Source organism: Quercus suber, unplaced genomic scaffold (assembly GCF_002906115.3).
Source record: "Quercus suber isolate HL8 unplaced genomic scaffold, Cork oak 2.0 scaffold_66, whole genome shotgun sequence".
NCBI classification, from domain to species: domain Eukaryota; kingdom Viridiplantae; phylum Streptophyta; class Magnoliopsida; order Fagales; family Fagaceae; genus Quercus; species Quercus suber.
The window spans coordinates 1,657,833-1,682,301 of NW_027069531.1; the positions used below are offsets into that span (position 1 = coordinate 1,657,833).

General features: G+C 38.0%; 1 protein-coding gene across 1 annotated transcript; it reads right to left on the reverse strand.

The window, feature by feature from the left end:
• Positions 1 to 8,991: 8,991 nt before the first annotated feature.
• On the reverse strand, positions 8,992 to 24,144 carry LOC112006793 (ABC transporter C family member 3-like). Its single transcript, XM_065772920.1, is given in 11 exon segments — positions 8,992 to 9,388; positions 9,897 to 10,136; positions 10,219 to 10,282; positions 10,446 to 10,751; positions 10,860 to 11,074; positions 12,680 to 12,974; positions 13,443 to 13,607; positions 13,820 to 14,464; positions 14,573 to 14,659; positions 21,637 to 21,803; positions 21,806 to 24,144. Coding segments are annotated over 11 exon segments (4,518 nt in total). The 5' UTR covers positions 24,027 to 24,144; the 3' UTR covers positions 8,992 to 9,275.
• Between the last annotated feature and the right edge of the window lie 325 nt (positions 24,145 to 24,469).

The window sequence follows — 24,469 nt, forward strand, 5'->3', positions numbered from 1 at the left end:
TTAAATTTTCATGCTATGTGGTACCCTCGGCCTTGAAGAAGCATGAATCAATCTTAGGGATACCAAAGCTTAGTAGAATGAGTCATGTGGTGTGTGGACTATGTCAGTTTAGGAAACAGACGAAAGCTAAGCATCCAGGCACTCAGACATCAGCTACATCTAGGTCATTAGTGTTTCTACATTTAGATCTTATGGGTCCAACTAGAATCGAGTTTTTGGTGGTAAGAGATACATTATGGTTGTGGTAGACGACTTTACTAGGTACACTTGAGTCATTCTCTTACGATCCAAGTCAGATACTCCTGAGCACATTGAAGTTTTGTACACAAGACTGTAGAATGGAAAGAGCCTGAAGATTGATCGGATTATAAGTGACCATGGTAAAGAATTCGACAACTCATATATGAAGTCATTTTGCACAAGATCAGGTATATCTCAAGAATTCTCTGCTCCTATTACTCCTCAGTAGAACAGTGTGGTAGAAAGAAAGAACAGGGTTATTCAGGAGATGGCTAGAGTCATGTTGCATAACAAAGATGTGGCCAGAAACTTGTGGGGAGAAGCCGTTAATATTGCATGTCATATGGTTAGTAGAGTGTACTTCTGACCTTGTACCAAAAAGACTCTTTATAAGTTATGGAAAGGAAAGAAGCTGAATGTGAAGTATTTCAAAATCTTTGGAAGTACTTGTTTCATCCTCAAGGATAGAGAAAATGTGGGACAGTTTGACTCCCAGAGCGATGAAGGTATATTTCTGGTTACTCTTTCACAAGCAAGGCTTATCAAGTATACAACAAAAGAACTATGAAGGTAATAGAGATAGTGAATGTTGTTATTGATGAGTCTTCAGATTCCCGTTCTGAGAAAGGTATTGAGGAACGCCCTAAAGAAATTCTCCCTCTTAAGCCTAAGGAAGTTCAAGAAGTTGTTGAACAAGAACCTGCATCTTCAAGTATTCCCGATACTCCCAGTGTTGTGGAAGATTCTGCAGATATACCCACTTCACTAAATTCTGAATCTCATGAAGAGAAAGGACCTTCCTCTAGGATTAAATTAAATAATCCTCTAGAAGTTATTGTGGGAAACATGAATGAACTCACATTAAGGAAATGTACAGTTAATAAATCTGTTGCTAACTTTGTGTCCTATTCTTGTTATTTGTCACAGGTTGAACCCACAAAAATTGAGGAAGCTCTTCAGGATGAAAGTTGGGTCAAAGCAATGCATAATGAACTGTTTTATTTTAGAGGAATGATGTCTGGACTCTAGTACCTAGACTAGAGGGTGAGCACATCATTGGTACAAAGTGGATATTTCGCAATAAAACTGATGAAGAAGGCAATGTGATCTGCAATAAGGCTTGGCTTGTAGCTCAAGGATACTCACAAATGGAAGGAGTAGACTATGATGAAACATTTACCCCAATTGCCCGTATGGAGTCCATCAGAATTTTCCTTGCCTTAGCATGTCATTTGAAGTTCAAACTTTATCAGATGGATGTAAAGACTGCTTTCTTGAATAGGCTACTTAAAGAAGATGTCTATATGGCTCAACNTTAGTGAATGTAATAGAGATAGTGAATGTTGTTATTGAGAGATCTTCAGATTCCCGTTCTGAGAAAGGTATTGAGGAACGCCCTAAAGAAATTCTCCCTCTTAAGCCTAAGGAAGTTCAAGAAGTTGTTGAACAAGAACCTGCATCTTCAAGTATTCCCGATACTCCCAGTGTTGTGGAAGATTCTGCAGATATACCCACTTCACTAAATTCTGAATCTCATGAAGAGAAAGGACCTTCCTCTAGGATTAAATTAAATAATCCTCCAGAAGTTATTGTGGGAAACATGAATGAACTCACATTAAGGAAATGTACAGTTAATAAATCTGTTGCTAACTTTGTGTCCTATTCTTGTTATTTGTCACAGGTTGAACCCACAAAAATTGAGGAAGCTCTTCAGGATGAAAGTTGGGTCAAAGCAATGCATAATGAACTGTTTTAATTTTAGAGGAATGATGTCTGACTCTAGTACCTAGACTAGAGGGTGAGCACATCATTGGTACAAAGTGGATATTTCGCAATAAAACTGATGAAGAAGGCAATGTGATCTGCAATAAGGCTTGGCTTGTAGCTCAAGGATACTCACAAATGGAAGGAGTAGACTATGATGAAACATTTACCCCAATTGCCCGTATGGAGTCCATCAGAATTTTCCTTGCCTTAGCATGTCATTTGAAGTTCAAACTTTATCAGATGGATGTAAAGACTGCTTTCTTGAATAGGCTACTTAAAGAAGATGTCTATATGGCTCAACCAAAAGGATTCATTGATCCACACTTTCCAAATCATGTGTTGTATCTCAAGAAGGCACTTTATAGCTTGAAGCAAGCTCCTAGAGCTTGGTATGATTGGCTCACACAATACCTGGTGTCACACGAGTTCACAAGAGGAAAAGCTGATCAGACTCTCTTCATCAAAAAGGAAGATGGTGAGTTGATAGTTACTCAAGTCTATGTTGATGATATCATCTTTGGGTCGACTAAGGATGAACTTGCTCATGACTTCTCAAAATTCATGTAAGCCAAGTTCAAGATGAGTATGATTAGAGAGCTGACTCACTTCCCTAGATTGCAGATTCGTCAACTAGATTCAGGTATATTCCTATCTCAATCTAAATATGCTAAGAATCTTGTGAAAAAGTTTGGTTTGGAATCTGTTAGTTCTGTTAAAACCCCTATGAGCCCAAATATTAAACTCACTGTGGACTTGTTAGGCAAGAGTGTTGATTCATCTCTATATAGAAGTATGATAGGTAGTCTTCTTTACCTTATTGCTAGTAAACATGACATTAGTTACAATGTTGGTGTGTGCTAGATATCAGGCTAACTCCAAAGAATCTCATATGACTGCTTTAAAAAGAATTATAAAGTATATCAAAACCACTGCTGAGTTCGGTGTGTGATATAGCAAGGGCACAAATGATGTCTTAACTGAGTATTCTGATGCTGATTGGGATGGGAATGCTGATGATAGAAAGAGTACATCGGGGGGTTATTTTTATATGGGTAACAATCTTAGGCATGGAACTTGCATGGAACTTGAGTTCATGGAGCTTGAGTTCCATTTAAAATGCCACTATAAGTCTCCCTGAACGCAGCTATAGGTATGGAACTTGAACTCTATGAATTCGAGTTCCATGCAAAAAATTTTTTTTAAAGTTTGATAGGACATAACTCGATTTTAAACCAATTGAAACTCGATTTTATTAAAATCAAGTTTCAAAACAAGGGTATAAACCTAAATAGTTTAAAAACAATGACATATTGCTAATTTTTTTTTTTAAATAAGGACAAAATGCTAAAATTCCCTTACAAGCACTTACACACTTAAATTGTGATCAACATGCTAAGAGTGCACAAACATTGTATATACCATTGGATGCTGCTGAATTGTCTCTCAAGGTTTTCAACATTAAATGCTGATTGTATATGGTCATTAATGGTTCCAGCTGTAGGGGCTGGATTTGTCAAATTACAGCCTTTGCATCAACCTCTATCATGGACTCATGTGGGCTCATAAATGCTCCAATTCGAAGCCCACTTGTGTAGCCTCCATGGGAATATATTGGGTCCGTTTGGATAGCACTTATTGTTGCTGAAAGTTGATAAAAACTGATTGTTGCTGAAAACACTGTAGCAAAATAATTTTTAAATATGTGAATAGTATTGTGGGACCCACTTTTAATATTAAATATTGCGTGAACAGTACATAAATAGTACGTGAACAGTGCAGCACAGTACATGCACAGTAAATTTTGTCCCTAAAGTCAGCAAGTGCGGCCAAAAAAAAAAAAAAAAAAGAGAAAACGCACCGCGAGAAACGCGCTATCCAAACTGGGTCATTATATTAGTCTCGTGTCTTAGATACAATAGAAAGATGTTTGTAACTAGCATGTCCCATCCGTTGATGCCATAGATCTTCATTTGGCAAACGAATGCTATTGCACACAATATCAGCATCAAGAACCAATCCATAACAGTTGTATAAAGTGCGAACACCACTTATGAGTTTCTTTCCAAACTCATCCATAACAAGGCACTTTCCTTTTGAGAATAGTACCATGAAGTCTTGATCACATATTTGACTTATGCTTAACAAGTTCACCTTTAGACCTTCAACATATAGAACATTTGCAATGTTCGGCAGTCTAGGTAGAGAGATGATTCATTTCCCTTTAATCTGTGACTTGCTCCCATCACCAAAAGTGACATTGCCACCTTTCTTAGAGTCGAAAACCTTAAAGAGAGATCGGTCTCCAGTCATGTGTCTTGAGCAACCGCTATCAAGGTACCATAAACACGTGTCCATAACTTTAAATGTAGACTTCATTATAAAACACACTTCGTGCTTAGATGACAGATCAGTGGGAATGGTACTTTCTCTCATCTGTCTTTTACAAGCTAAGCCTTTAATTTTTACTCTTCTCAGACAAACTCCTCTGCATATTCTCATTCTAAGATAGTCTAGTTTCTTCTTAGTCAAACTAAGATCTTCTCCAATATTCATCATAAGAGAATTCAAATAACTTTTAGACTTGTATTTTTGGAGACACTCAAACAAGTAGAGATTAGAAAAACAAGATGTATTTGAAAATAAATATATCTTCAAGCCGGTTACAGCCATGACAATAAGGGTCAATGGATTAAACACAGCAAAGATTAAACTTAATCAGAATGTCCCTGCTCTAATACCACTTGATAGGCTAAAAATATATTGACCCATTATAATTAAATTAATTGATTAATTAGCCAAGTTATTAATTAATCAAATTAACATACAAATCGAGTGGTAGCACAAACAAATCACCAATTAAACTAAGTATGTAGCGGAAAATAAATTGACACGGTGATTTGTTTATAAATGGGGAAAACCTACATGGCAAAAACTCCATCGGGTGATTTTAAGGTCACCACTCCCAAAATTCCACTATTATCACAACAAATAGTTTCAAGTAAAGGAATCCCAGTACCTTATACCAACCTATAGTTGAACCATTACCCCAATACCCAATTAGACTTGTTCTGTAATGATAATTTCTCCTTTTGATTCACGGCTCTCAAGTACATGACTAACCAATTATGCGGATCCCAATACACGACTTCAATCACCAATTAGAGAAGTTTGTTGGCTGCAAAGTTCTTTAGTTCATCCACACAATAAAGATCAAGAAGATGCTTGGTTAAAAAACCCTATGGTGCAATACATAGAAACTTCTTCACAAGAGATGAACTAGGGCAAAACTTTGTCTCCGATCACAATTTGCTTGAACAGACTTTGCTCAATGCTTGTGCAACTTGTGAACTCTTTGACGGCTTTTAAAATAATCCTTTTATATGTCTAGGGTTAGGAGAAAAGAAGGCCCAAAGATACATTCACGGATTCCAAGAAAATCAAATCAGAATTTTGAAATTCTTAAACCTCGACAAATAGGAGCTGTCGAGCACACGGGCTAAAATAGCTTTCTTAAGCTCGATAGATGCAGTTGTCGAGTTTTAATGAACATGCACTCTTCAACTTGTTTCTTGGACAGACTTAAATGACTTTAACATTTGATCTTGAAACCTTATTTCTTGAAGTATTAAAAACACCAAAATCTACCCAATTACAAGTAAAGTACGTTTTGTCAAAAGATTAGCCAATTACATAAAAGAATGACATATGTTTTTAACAAGTGAAACACATATATCCTAACATTATATATTGTTCCACCAAGTTGCTGCATCACAAGTGAATTCCAGCTAGCTAAACTTGTAAAGTCTTTAATGGTTGAATAAGAGATTTGTGCCCTGCCTACACCAAAAAATGATTGGTGTCGTAGTCTGATGATAAAGAGCTATCATTAGGAATGGACACCATAAATTGAAACTCTCTTAAAAAAAAAAAAAAAAATTGCTGCATCACCTTCAAGTTTTCCTGATACAAGTTGCACCTTGTTAGGAATTTTTGCATAAGCAAAAAAATCTTCAAGTCTTATGTGTATGATATGCAATCAAGATATGGAATCTATATAATATCTAAAAGTTTAAGCATAGTATTCATTGTTGCTATGCTCATGTTAAACTATATCAACTTAGCATTCCTATCCATCAAGTCTATTTTAGTCCATTTGGTTTATTTTGGTCTACATTGGTATATTCGGTCCATTAGGTCCACTTTGCTTCATTTGGTCCACGTCGGTCCATTCTTTCCATTTTTTGTCCAATTCAGTCCATCCAATCCACTTCGGTCCCATTTCGTATAGTTTGGTCCATTTAGTCTATTTTAGTTAGGTCCACTTTAGTCCACTTGATCCTCTTCGGTGATGCTTTAGGAGGAGAGTTCTATATTGAAAGAGGAGCTGCTTCATTGATAGTTATGTCACATTTCCAACCTAATGTTTTTAGAATTTTGATAAAATTACATTTTTCTTATTGAGATGAAGTGAAGGGTTAATGCCTTTAAATCTCATTTGGTTTTGCTTTTTTCACCAATTTTTGAGTGTATGTGTATCAAAACATAGTGTAAAGACTCAACAAGGCCAATTAGTTCGGTTCCTAAGTCTCACTTCCTTGAGTTATTGATTGTTAACCAGTATTTCTATCCTGGGAGATAAAACTCACTTCAGTGGGTTCAATGATACCTTAACTGAGAGTACTTTAACAAATTCAACAAAATAAATACTAAGGGAAAGAATCAATATATATATATATATATAAAAGCAGAGACCTCATGTAAGAGTGCATGAGGTCCTGCCATGTGGCACTCTAATATTGCATTTAACTTTTTTTACCTCTTTTCATTAAGTTTTTTTTTTACTGTTATTCAATAGATCATAGTAACTTCTTTTTACTATTATATAAATTTAGCCATTTTTACCTCTTTTTATTAAATTTTTTTTTTTTTTACTGTTATCCATTAAATCATAATAACTTCTCTTTATTATTATATTAAGTTACTTTTTACTATTACCCAATTGATCATAATAATTTCGTTTTACTATTATATAAATTTAGTCTTTTTTACCTCTTTTTATTAATTTTTTTTTTTTTACTGATACCCAATAGATTATAGTAACTTCTTTTTTATTATTATATAAAATATGGGTTGTTCTTGACAATTAGACCAAAAGTTATTATCTACAAAATGGACTTCTTATTTAAAATAGACCAAATCTTATGAAAAACTCAAGCTTAGTTATTACCTTATATATTATGACCCAAATTTGACCATTCTCAAGTGTAAATCAAAGTCAAAACTCTTACCCACTTACAAACTCTCTTCCTCCTCACCTACATATAGATGATACTTCTAAAAAATCTCATTCTCATAAAATCATGTCTTAATTTTTCCTCAATCTCAATTCAATATGCTTTTATCTATTAATAATGTTCTATGCAATTTATGCAGACAAATTCTCTTTGTTATTGACCTGTGCAACATTTTAAATATATATATATATATATATCTTGAGATCTCCAAGGTTGTTAAAATAATCGACAAGTGCGTATTTCTAAAATTTCTAATAACAAAAAATCTAATTAGTAGCATATACTATCTCACAAAATGCCATTTACTTAATATTTTCCGTAAAATAAAAAAAAAAATTCAATGATAGGAATGATAAAAAACATGATCCTATACAAGAAATACCAAAAATACATGCAAAACAATTTTCATAGGAGGATTTATCTTTAAAGAATATGAAGACAATAGTAAAGATAAAATGCATTGAATGAAATCCTATGAAATATGTTTGTTAATCATTTCAAATTATACTCATCATTTACATAAAAAATAATAATACATCATGTTATTTATATTAAAAAAAAAAATACATACTAATTTCAAAGTTCATTGCAAGATGTGAATGCTAAGGTATTGCAGCAATAAGTAACATTGATACAACAATAGGTTGGTATTACATTTCATGCGTGCTTTGTACATGAAAGGAATGTCAAACCATAAACGGGATCATTTTGGTGTGCAAAAACAAATCTTTCTATCCCAAGGTTAGAGGCACTTACATTGACTACACACCTCCAAATATTTATAATATATTCATCTCACTATAACTACTATATATATACAATTGCAAACTACTTCAAATATATGATTCAAATTGAAGTTTTTGATGCAATTAACAAAGCAACTTTTGTGATATTTGATCGAGATGCAGAGAAAATCCAAAATAAATCTACAAGAGAGCTTGCTGGAAAAAAAAAACTAAGGTATAACTTATTTAAATTAATGTAAAACTATTGATATTGGAGAAGAAATCCCAAATGATTTGGAAAAAAAAATTAAGGAAAACAAAAGGATTTTCCTACTTCATTTGAATGAATTCAATCGAAAGGGTGGTTTTGAAAATTACATAGTTGCTAAGATTTTTTATGTACCTTCAAATGACAAAAAGGTATGGAAGAAAAAAAATGCACAATCCAATATGCTATATTAATTCTTTTTGCTGCACTATTCCAAAATTAACAATATATATATATATATATAAACATTTACAAAAAATTGTTACATCATTGATATTTAATATGAATACAAATACCTACTAAAAATCTTAGCGACAAAATCCAAACTTTGTAGGATCCAAACAAGAATCTTCTGGTGCCAATTCATTACTGATTAACACAAATGAAACTTTTTATTATATCACATAATAAAAATCAATAATATAGAATGAATTAATATGCTTTTATTAATTTTTATTATACAATATTACTCAAAAATTGTTTTAATTATTGCTCATTATGTGAATAAAATAATTATAATAGATATGTGTGTGAAATTTATAATTGTTACTTTTTATGATGAACTCATTACTACAAAATTTTATAATAAATATGCTATAATATATGTATAACATTTTTCAAATTTTATTTTACATAAAGCATTACAATATTATCCGTGTATCGCACATGCAACTTACTAGTAGAAATAAAAGATATATTCTCTTAAGCCTAACGAGTTGGACAAATATTTATTGATAGAATATGCCAAAAACACATATAGTCCCATTTCAAGCATAAAAGTTACAACTTAGTTACTCTTGTCAAAAAACATTATTACAATCTCCTTTTTGAAATGTACTAAAGTAATCACTAACTAGCTAGGTCACCTAAATCCCACTGATATCCTTCTCACAGTTCAAACAAGACCATAGAAACACTTAATTTTAGTCATTGTCAACAAAGTTGCCAGAGTCGAACAGCGCACAAATAATCTCAACAACTTTACTTCCCAAAGCTTGAATTTGCCCTCACAGTGTACTCTGCTACAAGTTGAGCAAAAGATGATGATTTGTTTTCAAGCAATCTTGTTGGAGAATCATGTTCCTCAATAAGCCCTACACAAAGATTAAGAAGGGCTTCTAAGACAAAATCTAGAGTCCATTTTTATCATTTCTTAATTTTTTGAAATTTTTATGTAATTATCAAAGTCTTTTTAGTTGGGTTTTATTTCCTTGATTTTAGATAATTTTTAAGGTTTTTCTAGTTAAATTAGAGCCCTGCCATGAAATGCATGATTTAGAATTTCTATAGAAATGTTTTTACTAGGAAAATAAGTTTTTGGAAGCTTTCAATGCTGTAATCTATAAAACAACAATTGAAATCATATTTTATTAATTAAAGTTCAATTAGTTTATTGTCTCTATTTTGGTGGATTCCAGTCTTTCTTGTGAATCCAAGGAATCCTTTATAGTTTTGAAGGATTTCGTTTCTAGAATGATATCTAACCCTTTCACTCATTCCTTTCTATCTCACCATAGGATTACAATGAAATCATTCTAACCATGAAAGAACTAAACAGGCAAAGGCTATAGGAGCAATTTAAAATTGTATGGTCATACTAACCATTATTTAGTAGCAGAACCATGTCACTATCAAGAACGGAAGTTATCCGATGTGCAATGGTAATGACTGTACAGTTGGAAAAATGTTGCCTGAGGGTCTGCTGAATTAGATTATCTGTAGCGGTATCAACCGATGCAGTAGCTTCATCAAGCACCAATACCTTACTTTTCTTAAGCAGCACACGGCCAAGGCAGCCCAACTGCCTCTGACCCACACTCCAATTTTCTCCATTCTCACTAACTGCATTGTCCATAAGAATATAAGCAATATGTTTCCGCAACGCAACTCTAAAATATTTTACATTTGAAACTGCAAAAAACACCTGTAGAATCCAGTTTTCCCTCTTTCTTTCTAACTTCATCTCCAAGTTGACACTTCTCTAGAGCCTAAAACAATTTAAGGGGAAAAATCATAACTAAAACTTATATAAATTTTATTAGCAGGTCCCATCTATTGACTACAAATCCGAAAAGTAGTGCATGCCTGATTTATGAGGAAAATGTAATAAAAAGAGAATTCTTTCATTTACCAAATAAGAAACAAATCTACCTCCCAAATTTGTTCATCTGTGTACTCTTCAAGTGGATCCAGATTGCTTCTTACAGTCCCTTCAAACATGGTTGGATCCTGAGGGATAATGCTTAGTCTAGATCGCAAATCATGTAGTCCAAGCACGGAGATGTTGATGCCATCTGTCATTATCTGACCGGCAATAGGTTCAACAATTCGGAAAAGCGTTTGTATGAGAGTTGATTTACCACTACCTGTTCGCCCTACAATGCCAGTTTTCATTTCTCCAGGGAAAGTACATGTGAGGCCACGTAATACAAGTGGCATGTGTGCGGCATACCGTACCTACATTGCACGATTAGCATTAGTTGATATACACCTCAAAAAAACATGGTCATGAATGAACCTATACATGGTATGATTTTATTTGGTGATAAATAGCTAAGAACTAACTTGAAGATCACGAAAATCAACTTCTCCATGCGATGGCCAAGAATGATCTGGCTGAGTTTCTTCTATCACGAGAGCTGGCTCGCTTGGGATACAAGTGTATTGAAACATTCTTTCTACTGATATAATTTCGTTCTCCATTTCGCAAAGAAACCATATTACCCGCATTTGCAACATGTTTAGAGTAAGTCCATATGTCACAGATAAGCCCGCGATGCCTTCAAGGAAAAGGAAAGCAAAGAAAAAAAAAAAACAATTAAAAACTGTTGTTTATGAGTAACTTTACGTTTTGCTGAGTCTTTATCCTGTTGTTCTTTCTATTGGGTCAAAAGAGAGTGTAACACTGCAGCCCATGTTACTGCCAGGTTATGTCTTGAGTCTTGTCAGTCTTTCTGTTATGATAAATACAATCTACTAGTTAAATAGGGTTTTGGGGATTACACCAATATGGAAAACATCTAATTTAAATCCCTAAAAACCCTCAACATTAATAACCAAATTCAAAATTCAAATTAAAAAACAATATCAATATCAATTGCAAATTAAAACATAAAATCTTGGTTCCCTGCATCATTTAATTACATAGAAGACTTGAAGCCTCTTGTCACTCAAGTAGAAGACATGGAGAAAAAGAAAGGTAGTCACTAAGAAGTGAATAAACTACTCCCTTGCTTTGTTGGATAGTTATTGGCTGGAAATAACTACAACTTTTTCTCTATCAAAGGGGGGATTTTCATGAAGAAAGGGCACGACTCACTCATTGAAGACATATCTCACTTGTTATCTTATTTCCTATATTTCTAGTTTAGAAATCAGTGTAAGGCGTTAATGCAAGTAAGCAGTCTGCTTGTAATCATTACTATGTCATTTATGATGAATTATTAGACTCATGGAAAATTTGTAGTTCATAGTTGAATAGAATCCTTCAAATCTTGTGTAACAGTAGTTTACTGTCTCTCATACTTCTAGTGGTAGATTGGTAGCTTTGTAGCCTAGTAGATTTTTGAATCCCTTAGCCTTACAGAAGACTAGTTATTTGGTACTTCTCTCAAATCCTTAGTTCAATTGCAACTTGCTGCTTTCCATCAATTTACTTGTTACTTTACATCTTTTTCGATAATTGATGTAGTATAATTCAGTAGTCTTATAGGTTGTTTGGAAGGAGGGAAAATAATGGAATGTAAATGAATGAAAAGAACAATTTTAGAATTTTCCTTCATTTCACTTGTTTGGGAGCTTTAATGGAGAATGGAAAGTCCATTCCATTGTTTAGAAGTTTTAGTAGGAGGGAATGAAAGGGGTAGAAGGAAACACTCATTCCTTTTTGTTACTTCAAAATCTCAATTTTACATTCTCCCAAAATTGAGAGAAATTAGAGTGAATGGAATGGGGTTTAATGAAATTTTCACTAGACCTATCAAAACACCCTTATATATTCAGCCCTCATTTTGAAACAAGAGTCTATTAGTAATATTGTGATTAAATAATTCCATTTATTTTTCTTTATATTATTCTAAAATAAAGTTACTTACCTTCTATTCCTTTATTTTAGAACTTCCAAACAAAATTACTTAATTTCATTTCTTTACTTTCTTTTCCATTACTTTCCATTTGCCTAAATGTATTCTATTCTATTCCATTCCACTCTATTGAGTCAATTATGAACCACATCCTTTTGAACACGAAACCAAATCACAAGAAAAAGGGTCTTAAGGAAGGCCATCAATGCCTGTGAAAGGTAATCACACTCCCACAATCACATCATTACCTTAAAAACAGTTACAAACAGACTGTTAGTAAGACACTAGATGGGAATTACTAACCTGGATCAATGACTCCCTCTGGAATAGAGATCAAAAAGACCAAGGAGAACGCAAATGTTATGGAAGATAACATATCCAAGCGGAAGCACAACCACTCCATTGCACCAGCAATATTGAATCTTGGCCGAGAATTTGCATCTGCCAGTTTCATATTTGTGTCCCTAAATCTTGATTCTTCATCAAAGCTCCTGATGGTTGTTGCGCCTGAAATTGTTTCAGTAAAATGTTGTATCACTGGAGCTTTGCACACTCCAACTAATCTTGATAGTTCTCGTGCAGAAGGTATGTAATATTGCTGCATGATTACAAGTTTGTGTGAACAAATCTCTTCAAAAGAAAAAATGACAACAATACACTGTAATATTACAACTGGAGTTGGGCTTGATGGATGCTTGTAATTAGTAGTCTTTCCATAGTTCTAACAAAAAATTTCTGAAAATTAAAGTGTAAAAAGGGCACAGCAAAATACACTACAATCTTACAACTTGGCAACATCTATCTTAACAAAACACATTCTTCAACAAGTTATTATTTATCTAACAACTTCGAGAAATTTTATATAAAAATGATAGCATGTGTCTGCATACAGTTATTACATTTAATCTAAAAAAGCCTATATCATATAAAAAGCACAAAATGAAGAAAAAAAAATTAAAACATATTGTAACATGATAACATGGTACTGTCATTTATGTCGTCTGAGATATGTGGTTAGGCCATCTTTCAGCGGAATTCATAAGACAATATTTTGAGAAAGGTATACCTGATACCAGATACAGGCTGCAATAACTGGGATAAAAATGATGAAAACCTGCCATGCAACCTGTGACATAACAGCAATAATTCCAAGAAGCTGGATAATTGAGAAGGCAACTGCCCCCATTTCATTTAGAATACTCAAATCCACTGCACTTTGGTCAGTAGAAGCCTACAAGGAAACATACTGTTAATTTAGTCAAAATATTAAAAGCTAGTATATTTATCTGAAAGAATGTTAATGTCTGTGTGTGTATCATAGAGAGAGAGAGGATAAGAAGAAGTGGCAGCATTACTTAAACTTAAGAACAAAGATATATAAAATATTGGAAACTAAGCGTGAAGCACCCAACAAAGAAGAATCGCGAGCATTTTTCCACTTACTCTGCTTAGGATTCGTCCACTTGGAGTGGCATCAAAAAATGACATGGGGGCACGGAAAATGCAGAAGTGCATCTTGCTGAAGAGTTGATTGGCAGTACTGTATCCAGCTGTTCTAATAAGCATGGATCTCACAAGGACACAAAAAGAACTTCCAATGGCCAAAGCAACATAAACAATCATTAGGGTAGAGCCATCAACTGAAGGTTTCACATCCTCTGAGACAGGAGTTGCCAAAGCCATCCAATAATTGCTTCCAATTTGAAGGGTCTGAAAGAGAACTTGTGCCAGCAATATAATTGGCACAAGAGTTCCTCCATATGCCATAGTAATAAATTTCCAATAGACTGAAAACCCAACTCCACCTTTCTCCCTCTCTTCTTCTTGGATAATCTGTCCTTTTGAACTGACTACATCATCTTCTTTACAATTTTGAACATCTTTATCTTCTTGTTTTTCCACAACCCAATTAGTACTATCCAGATTTCCAGCTTCCTTGCTCATACTTCCAGAAACTGACCCAGCCTTGTTGAAATCAAGTCCTGAAAAGGCTTCCTTATGTGCTCCCACGAGTTCCATAAAATCAGTTCCTGAATTGAGAATATCATCATACTTTCCAGCTTGAGTAATCCTACCATCTTTCATCACCTACAACAACTTATAAATTAAACTCCCAGAAAGAAAAGAGGGGAACATTCCATCCAAGTTAAGTTCATAAATTAAAGACTGGAAGGAAAGTAAATTTGAATAGCTCACCAAGATAAGATCAGCAGCAGGTAAGAACTCCACTTGATGAGTAACATAAACAACTGTTTTTGAATCCAAAAGTCCCAGTAAACATTCCTGCCATGTAGAAGTGCATATAATTTAAAAGAACTTAGGCAACCACCACAGAATACAAAACAAACATAGGGAAGTGCTATTGCATAGATTTTGAAGTACGCCACTCATACACAAGAACCCATCTTCAAGTGTGTAAATCAATAAATTAATGTACAAAACAGTCACTGAGGTCCTGCTCAAATGGAAATTCCTTCTAACATTAAAACAGCAGGAGGGTAAAGTCATTGGTTCAAAGTCCACTAGGTTCTTGTGTAACTTATAAATGAGAAAATAAAAAATAAAAGAATAAAATAGAAAATCATTTAACACTGAATATAATAGTGTGGGACCCGTGGGCCTGATAGCCTCGGCCCATCGGGTAGTAGGCCCAAGGCCCATGCCGAGGAACACTGACTATTCAGGACTAAAGTGGGGAAAACCTCTTTTCCCAATCCACGCCGAAGACCTCCTCATCCTCGGCCTGACAAGGGTGACTTTCGGGAAAGACCAGGCTCAAAGCAAGCTGTCACCCTCGCATTTAATGCATTCACTTAACCCCACTGGCCGCATTAATGGGGATATAACCCCTTGGCAGGGCAACATTGATCAGAGTGAACCACTCGAGTACTGATAAGGCCTCTGATGGGACGGGCGGCCAGAAGAGAGGCAAATGAATGATCAACAGATGGAATAAGGAGATAGGAAGATGAAGACTATATAAGGAAAGCAAGTAAAGTAAAAAAAAAGAGGAGGAAAAAAGAGAAGAAAAAGGCCTCCTCGGCCATGGGCTGAGGAGCCTCCTCCCAGTTGTATAGAAACTCTAAGTATCTTTTTATAAATGACAATTCATGCTTGATGAACGACGGTCAGCGCCTAAACCTTTAACCCACTCTCTATAAATTTATTGTTTAGGCCTGTTGGGCTGAAAACCCATCCAAACTCAGGGTCAATCCAAACTGAGTCCCTACAATTGGCGCCGTCTGTGGGGAGGATTAGGATGCTGGCCGGTGCACCAAGCGAGTGTTCTAAGTATTCGTTTTACAGTAGGTTAAAAAAAAAAAATATATATATATATATATATAGAAGATTTGACAATGATCTCGAGACTCCGATCTATCAGCTAGGTTGAACACGCTATATTCGTCCTCAGAAGAACTCAATTCAACCACTCCCTTGCCTTCTTAGATAGTCCTTCCTCGGCACCGTTACTTGCTGGGATGAGGAGGGACTGCTAGCGGAATGCCTTCAGGTATATAAGACCCCTCAGTAAATGCAAAACCGTCTTCCACCACGGTGATCTGTAAGCCGAGGGTCACGAGCTCTAATTACGTGCTTCGGGACTGGGAATGATTTCTGAGCTGGGTCGCATCCGAGGATGTGATGAGCAGCTCTGACCTGGTTATCGGTTTCGTTTAGGAAAAGGTCCGACCTAAGAACGGTCTCCAAATCCGCTTTGTTAACCAGATGGAAATGACGTGCAAAGGCGTGCGGATCTGTGGCAAGAAAAGTGAAACTCCTATGGTTAGTCAACCAAATCGAATATACAGTTATAAAACTTGAAAATACTGAAACCTAAATTGTCTCCTACTTCGGATGTCCTACCTGGCTCCCCTCTACTGTTGGGCAATGAAAGCCGTTGTGCCACTCTCCGACACTATAAGAAAATCTTGAGTCAACCCCTGTTGGAATCAGGAAGACACTGGATGAGACGAATCCTATCGTCCCTTGTCTTCATATAATACGTCTTACCCCTCAGGTGATGAAGGTATAGCACCAGTTCACATCGTGGTGAGTTAGTCTCAGCCCCATTTTCTCATTCAAGATATCTACGCACCCTAATATCCTAAACACATTCGCGGCACACTGGGTAGGAGACAGGCGGAAATGCCTAAGATAATTGAGGGTCACCGGCCTCATAGGGATTCTCATCCCTCCTTCTACAAAAGCGAATATTGGGATCACAACTTCACCCTCTCTCCTCTTAAGGTACCACTCCCCTTCTTCACAGTACTTCAAACTCACATTATTGGGTATTCCATAGTCGACGATGAATTTGTTCATCATCTCGTCGGACTCAACCAACTTCTTAAACTTACCCATTCCCCAAAGATGACTAAAAGTTCTAAAAGAAGAAAAGGAAGAGTAAAATCAAGGAAATTTGGGGTCGCTAGAAAAAGAAGACTTACAGAAGTATGGCGATTCTCTTCAGGAAGAGTGCAAGTTGAACTAGACTTAAGTCATACGCATCAATGGTTGTAAGCGCGAAAATGATGAAACCAGGCGGTTCAAACAGGTACTTATACTCCCCTTAGGTTCCCAAATGTAACCGCTTGTTCATAAAAGCAAAGATCATACCGTTGAAAGGGAAACGTGGTGCCGCAAAATTTAATGTGGGCACCCATTAAGTCTTGAAACGCTAAAAACGCGCATCGGGCAGTCAAAAAGCCGCCAGCATTAACACGAACCGAAGTGGGGCGACTCGTCTAGAGGGCCCGCAGGTATCAAAACCTCCTCCCCCGTCCNATATAGAAGATTTGACAGTAGAAAAAAAAAAAAAGATCTTGATATTATTATTTCATGAATAGAAAATGTACAAGTTACAATCAGAGGCTCAGGCAGGTGTGTTTCACATACAAATTTACAAGCTAATCTTATCAGCTATTTCTACAATCAGAGGCCCAGGTGGAGCCGCCTAAGAGAAAACTAACCGGTGGGAAGTGTCAAGCCGTCCCTTTATTGGTATAAGAGAATGGGAGAGCTTGACAAGAGGCAGAGAAGGGGGAGGGCCATCATGTTTCCAGGCCACCGACAACTCCCTTCTCGGCCAGACGGAGCTGGAACAAAGAGAGGAGCAGATGTAGGGGCTCCGGGATACCTTCCCCCATGATGTTCCCTTGATTCTCTCCGATCCTCACGAGTGTTGGCCGTTGGAGACGGCAACACTCGAGCACCGCCCATGAGGTGAATTCGCACGTCTTCTTCGTCGGGGGTGCGCTCCGAGGAGAGACGTTAGGTACTCTAACAACATCCCTCTAGGACACCTTGTAGGGCGCCATCGGGGTTACGCCTAGACTCTGCCGCACCGAAAGCCCAGTGGGGGCTGCGGCCATACCAATTTTTGTCAATTCCGGTCACAATTCCGGCGGGGTTGTCAAAGGGCTTGGGAAGTTGGAAGAATGTGTTGTGTTCTGTTTGTGTTGAGAGGTCCATGGGTTGTGGAGAAACCATCTCCCCACCTTATATAGGGGATGGGGTTGGTAAGAATTAATTCATGCAGAGTTCGAAAAGAGAATTATCAGTTGGGATAATAATGAAGCCACCAATTTCCAAGGAGGCCGTAGACCGTTGGACTCGTGTTAATTTACGAGGACATTAATGAAGGCGCGTTTCGCGCACCGAAGCGTCAAGCGCGGAACACGAACGGACAAAGGGCGCTTCATAAATGAAAAAGATGGGGCCTTGAGCTGGAGGCGAGATCAACGCCACGTGTAAAGATCATAATCTGACCCAAGGAGGAATCATCTCCAGTAAGCGGTCCGAGGACAAACCTCTACTTACAGAAAAATAGAAGTGGTAGACAGAGCCAAGGTATTGCATGGTCCTCGGACCCGAGCCTATGGTAAAACTATACACACCATTATACCTGGGTACTAGACAGAACCAAGGTCTTGCATGGTCTTCGATCCAAACCTATGGGGAAACTAGATACTTACAGAAAAATAGAAGTGATAGACAGAGCCAAGGTATTGCATGGTCCTCGAACCAAGCCTATGGTAAAACTATACACACCATTATACTTGAGTACTAGATAGAACCAAGGTCTTGCAAGGTCTTCGGACCCAAACCTATGGGAAACTAGATACTTACAAAAAAATAGAAGTGGTAGACAGAGCCAAGTTATTGCATGGTCCTCGGACCCAAGTCTATGGTAAAACTATACACACCATTATACCTGAGTACTAGACAGAACCAAGGTATTGCATGGTCCTCGGACCCAAACCTATGGAAAACTAAATACTTAGAAAAATCGAAGTACTAGGCATAACCAGGGTATTGCATGGTCCTCGGACCCAGACCTATGGGAAAACTAGATACTTATAGAAAAATGGAAGTACTAGACAGAACCAAGGTATTGCATGGTCCTCGGACCCAAACCTATGAAACTAGATACTTATAGAAAAATCGAAGTACTAGCATAACCAGGGTATTGCATGGTCCTCGAACCCAGACTATGGGAAAACTAGATACTTATAGAAAAATGGAAGTACTAGACAGAACCAAGGTATTGCATGGTCCTCGACCCAAACCTATGGAAACTAGATACTTATAGAAAAATCGAAGTACTAGGCATAACCAGGTATTGCATGGTCCTCGGACTCGAACCCATGGAGAAAATAACTATCTGAAGAAAAACCAAGCGTACTTAGAGTCAAGCTATAATACGGTCTTTAGATTTATATTTGAAGGATAACAGATGGTTTCATGAGGCTAACTCCAGAATAGAATATGAATATGAGCAGAATACAATAGTAAAGCAAACAAAAAGAAAAATCATTAGTTGGACGCGAAGTATCAAGTATTCAGTTCAAACGGAAAGTATACAACTCCCTTACAACGCCACTGAGGCAAGAAAACAAAATGAGATAAAAGTGAAAATAAACAAATTTATCCTATGTCGTATACTAGTCTCTTTAACTCAGTAGGCAAATTAAGTCAATAAGTAAATCAAAAGGCTTTGGCCAAGGCCTAAGGGCTTGGTCTCGAAAGGTCCGCCGGAGGACTTGCCACGTCTTGTGGTATTCCTGACCCTCGGTTATAACTTCCCCCAACGCTCTCTGGGGCTCAACCTCCTCGGATGGTTGATCAGTTAACGGTGCATCCTCGGCGGTCTTATCGTGACTCTCAACCGCTGGTAATGAGGATCCCTCCTCGGGAGCAGCAGGTGCAACCTCACGAATGGCAATAGGGTAATATACCCTGTCCTCCTTCTAAGATCAGATGAGGCATCAACCCCTGCTTGGTTGAGGCTTCATGCCAGGTTTGAGAACAGTAATGCCTGCACACTGTAGGAACTTGAGCCCGAAGGGTGGCTTCAGTCTTAGCCACCCCATCTGCGAAAGCATCCTCCTCTGCCTTTTCCACAGAGCGCTCAGCGTCTATTTTTGCAAATACTGCCTCGTCTTTGGCTCTCACAGCCTCGTCCCTGGCGTACTCGGCAACACCTTTCTCATGGATTGCCTTAGTCAACTTCTCCTTCATATAGGTAATGTTCTTTTGACAGTTTGTAATTGACCCTCAATGTCTTGCAAGCAGTTAGTTTGATCCTCAGCTTGCTTCCTGGCCACGGCTAGGTCAGAGACAGCAGTATCCCTGGCCTTCGTCATTTCTGCAGATCCTCGGTCGCCTTTTTTAGGTCAGCCTCAGATCTCTTAAGAGTATTGGCAGCCTCCAAGAACTTGTCACGCTCTTGCGCTAAGGCATTGCTATGGTCATCGACCTCCTCGCCTAACCTGAAAAGGGCCTGGATAGCCTGCCAATAAAAAAGTAACTCCATAAAGAGAAAGAAAGGTACTAAGCGACAAACTTTGAATAAAGTGAATAGGTGCCAAAGGACCCACCATTCCTAGATACTTCTTAAGGTCGAGGACAACATCTACCCCAGTCATATTTCTTAGCTCGGCCATGTCAGTGGGAAGAAGAAGAGATTTCTCTAGGTCTCGGCTACAAGAGCCTCAGGCTCCTTGAGATTCCCGCATCGCGCGTTATCCATCAGGGGCTGATCATGGAGCATGGCAGCGGGCAGCCAGGCTTGAACCTCGGACTGCTGGCTGGCCTTCTTACTCTTCCGTTGATCACCGAGCTTCAGTTGCTTCGGAGGCCTGCGAAACCTACCCTCTTCGGGCGGGGAATGGGATTTGCTCCCATCCATTGGCTCCTTACCCTTGGAAAGTCTCTTCCTTTTCGGGTCATGAGACTCGGTCTAGGGGTCTGTTACTGTGGGAGCAGAAGACGACCTAGTTTGCACAGTTAAAATCTGGGGCGGAGGTGCTGGGGGCTGGGGCTGCGACTCTTTTGGTACACCTTTTCTTGGAACCCCTTCGAGCAGGTCAAGAAGATTGGTTTAGGGCTGTCTTTTTAAACCCATCTCAGTCGGAGTACCAACTCTTAGGGACTGGAGATCAGCTTCGGACAAATGAGGGTCTCCTAGATCACAGAGGGATCCTCGGACTGATCAGCTAGGTTTGAACACGCTATATTCGTCCTCAGAAGAACTCATTCAACCACCTCCCTTGCCTTCTTACCCGTCCGAGGGAACGTGCAGCAGGGTTTTGAGGGGCTATTGTGGGGCCCGTGGGCCTGATAGCCTCGGCCCATCGGGTAGTAGGCCCAAGGCCCATGCCGAGGAACACTGACTATTCAGGGCTAAAGTGGGGAAAACCTCTTTTCCCAATCCACGCCGAAGACCTCCTCATCCTCGGCCTGACAAGGGTGACTTTTGGGAAAGACCAGGCTCAAAGCAAGCTGTCACCCTCACATTTAATGCATTCACCTAACCCCCCTGGCCGCATTAATGGGGACATAACCCCTTGGCAGGGCAACGTTGATCAGAGTGAACCACTCGAGTACTGATAAGGCCTCTGATGGGACGGGCGGCCAGAAGAGAGGCAAATGAATGATCAACAGATGGAATAAGAAGATAGGAAGATGAAGACTATATAAGGAAGGCAAGTAAAGTAAAAAAGAGGAGGAGGAAAAAAGAGAAGAAAAAGGCCTCCTCGGCCATGGGCTGATGAGCCTCCTCCCAGTTGTATAGAAACTCTAAATATCTTTTTATAAATGAAAGTTCATGCTTGATGAACGACGGCCAGCGCCTAAACCTTTAACTCACTCTCTATAAATTTATTGTTTGGGCTTGTTGGGCTGAAAACCCATCCAAACTCAGAGTCAATCCAAACTGAGTCCCTACAAATAGAATTAGATTAGGAAAAATAAATTACCTTAAACAGGTGGGATCCTGTATGAGCATCCACTGCACTAAACGGATCATCAAACAAATAGATATCAGCATCTTGGTACAAAGCACGCGCAATTTGGATCCTTTGCTTCTGCCCACCGCTCAAATTGATTCCTCTCTCACCGATGACTGTTTGATCACCAAATGGGGAATTTCTAAGTCCTCCTTCAAGGAACACGCTTCAAGGACCTTCTCATACTTTTCTCTTTCCATCTCCATACCAAACAATAGGTTCTCTTCAATCTTGCCACTTTGTATCCAAGGTGACTGAGCAACATATGCCTTTGTCCCACATAGCTTAACAGTCCCAGATATCTTAGGTACTTCTCCTAGGATACAGGAAAGCAAACTTGACTTGCCTGAGCCAACAGTCCCACAAACAGCAACCCTCTTGCCTTGTTGCACTTTCAATTTTATATCTTCTAATGTTGCACTTGAGGAAGATAAATCCCAACAAAAATTCCCGTCAATAATCTCTATTGCTGTATCCGAACTACCTCTTGGAAGCCTCTCTATCACATCAGACTGCAAGTCATCAAGACAAAGGAAGGACACAATTCGATCAAGGGACACTTTAGTTTGAGCTACCATTGAGATTGTCTCAGGAAGACTATAAATGGGCTCCTGAAGAATCCTAATCGTTGCAAGTGCAGATAATATCTTCCCTGACTCAAGTGGGATTCCCATCAACATGCAAGTACCAAAAGTGACCACAGACACAAATGTGGGGGCACCCCAGAAGACAAAAGAGGTCATTGCCGAAGTGTAAACATACTTCTTCAGCCACCCTGCCTCGGTCTTCCTGATCTCCATGATTTTAGCCAGAAACTTCATCTCCCATACCTGAAGCTTCAGAATCCTCATGTTCCTCAAAATCTCGGACGTTGCCTTCATCCTTTTGTCTTTTGATTCCATTATCTTGCCCTGAAACTTCTTTTGTAATTTGCCCAAAGGAACATTAGCCAACATCACAAATACGGTTGCAACCAAAGCCGCAATTGAAGCAAGCCCAACATTTCTATACAAAATTAACAATGCAATAACAATTTGAACAAGAACCATCCATGTCTCGTGCATATACCAACTGAAATCACCAATTCTGTCAGCATCAACAGTCATGAAATTGATGATCTCCCCACTCGTGTGGCCCTGCTTGGACTGGCATGTAAGGGTCAGACCTTTATCATAGATCATTACGATCAATACTGATCGTACTCTAATTCCAACTTGCTGCAACCTAAAGATCCAGTGCCTCTGTGCGAGGCATTCCACAAGTTTTGCAGCAAAGAACACTGAAACCAGAACATAGCCCTCATTTTTATAGCTCCGTCGCCCATTGAGGTATTGAACAAAAGTATCAATAAAATATGGTCCGACATAGGAAGCCAATGTGTTCATAATCGCAAGGAAGGCTGTCAAGAGAACCTCTTTCCACGCCGAGAAGATTAACGCCTTTGTCAGCTTCAGTGTGGTCACCCCATTACTTGTACCACACTCTGCCTCAAGCTTATTTTTAAAATTTGGAAAGGCCCCAAATACACTATCACTAGGACAAAGTTGAGGAACATCCTCAAGGTTTAATGTCTTCTTATTGCCATTTGTAATTAAAGGACCCATCCATGAAAAAGTAAGAATGCTGAAAAATCCAGCATTCAAATAAGGGGTTACATTTTCATTCCCCTTGGACTTATTTGACTCAGCTTCATTACTAGAATCCCCATTCAAAAGAGGTTCTTCAAGAAGGGTATCTTCACCCTCATTCTTCCCAAAAAACCCCACATAACAGAAAAACAAACCCGAAACAACAGAGACAATATCGGATACTAAATTTTGAACTGGTAAACTAACATGTTTTTTATAAAGAACAACATCAATGACAAGGCAATAACAAGAAATGCAGAGATAGAAACCCCACCAAACTCTCAATAAAAAAGGGTACTTTGACTCACCAGAATTAAACTGGGTTCGCAGGTAAACACAAAGTGTACCCCAAGCAAGTGTTCTAAGCGCTAAATCCAAAAGGGTCACTAACCCTGCATCAGACCAACCATTTCTATACCAATAAAAGTAACTCAATAAGCACAACACTAGACTAAACACAGAAACACCCAAACAACAAAGTTCAGCCAGTTTGTAGCACAAGCTCTTGCTGTTATTAAATCTTTTCTTTGAACCTTCACTATGAGCCACCTTGAATTTGTTGCACACCCATGAGATAAACAACACAAATAACAATACCAGGTGTAAAGAACCAGAAAACCAACGTAGGAAAACTGGTTTCATGAGAAAATCAGTACCTGAGTACATGAGTGAAGAGTAGTAGTGTGAGAACAAGATTGACATACCGTGGTTTGAAGTGTCAACAAGTTCCATTATTTTGTGCTGCTTTTGTGTGATGTTTCCGTTTCTGCAGGAGAAGATGGGCTTGCAAGACTTGATGGACTTCGCATGGCTTAATATTATGTTTCGTCATCATATATATAGAACAGAACAGAACAAGTGGCCAAAAGCAAAAATGTGACAGGTAGAGAATAAAGATACAGAAAAGGTGACTTTCCTTGGACATATTGAATAAAAATTAAAAAGTGTACTGTGCAGAGCAAGACTAATGTGTTGGATGGTGGCCTCAAAAATCGGCAGCATGTCAGTTCTATATAATAATTTTTTAAAAAGTCTTGTTAGTCTTTCTACTGTGCCTTTTGTATCACAATTTTTATCATATTTTTGATTTGGCAGATTATGAGTGCAGTGCTCGTTTTTATTTTGACTTATTATTTGTTTTTCCATCACTCAAAGTCATCATCGTTATGTCCATA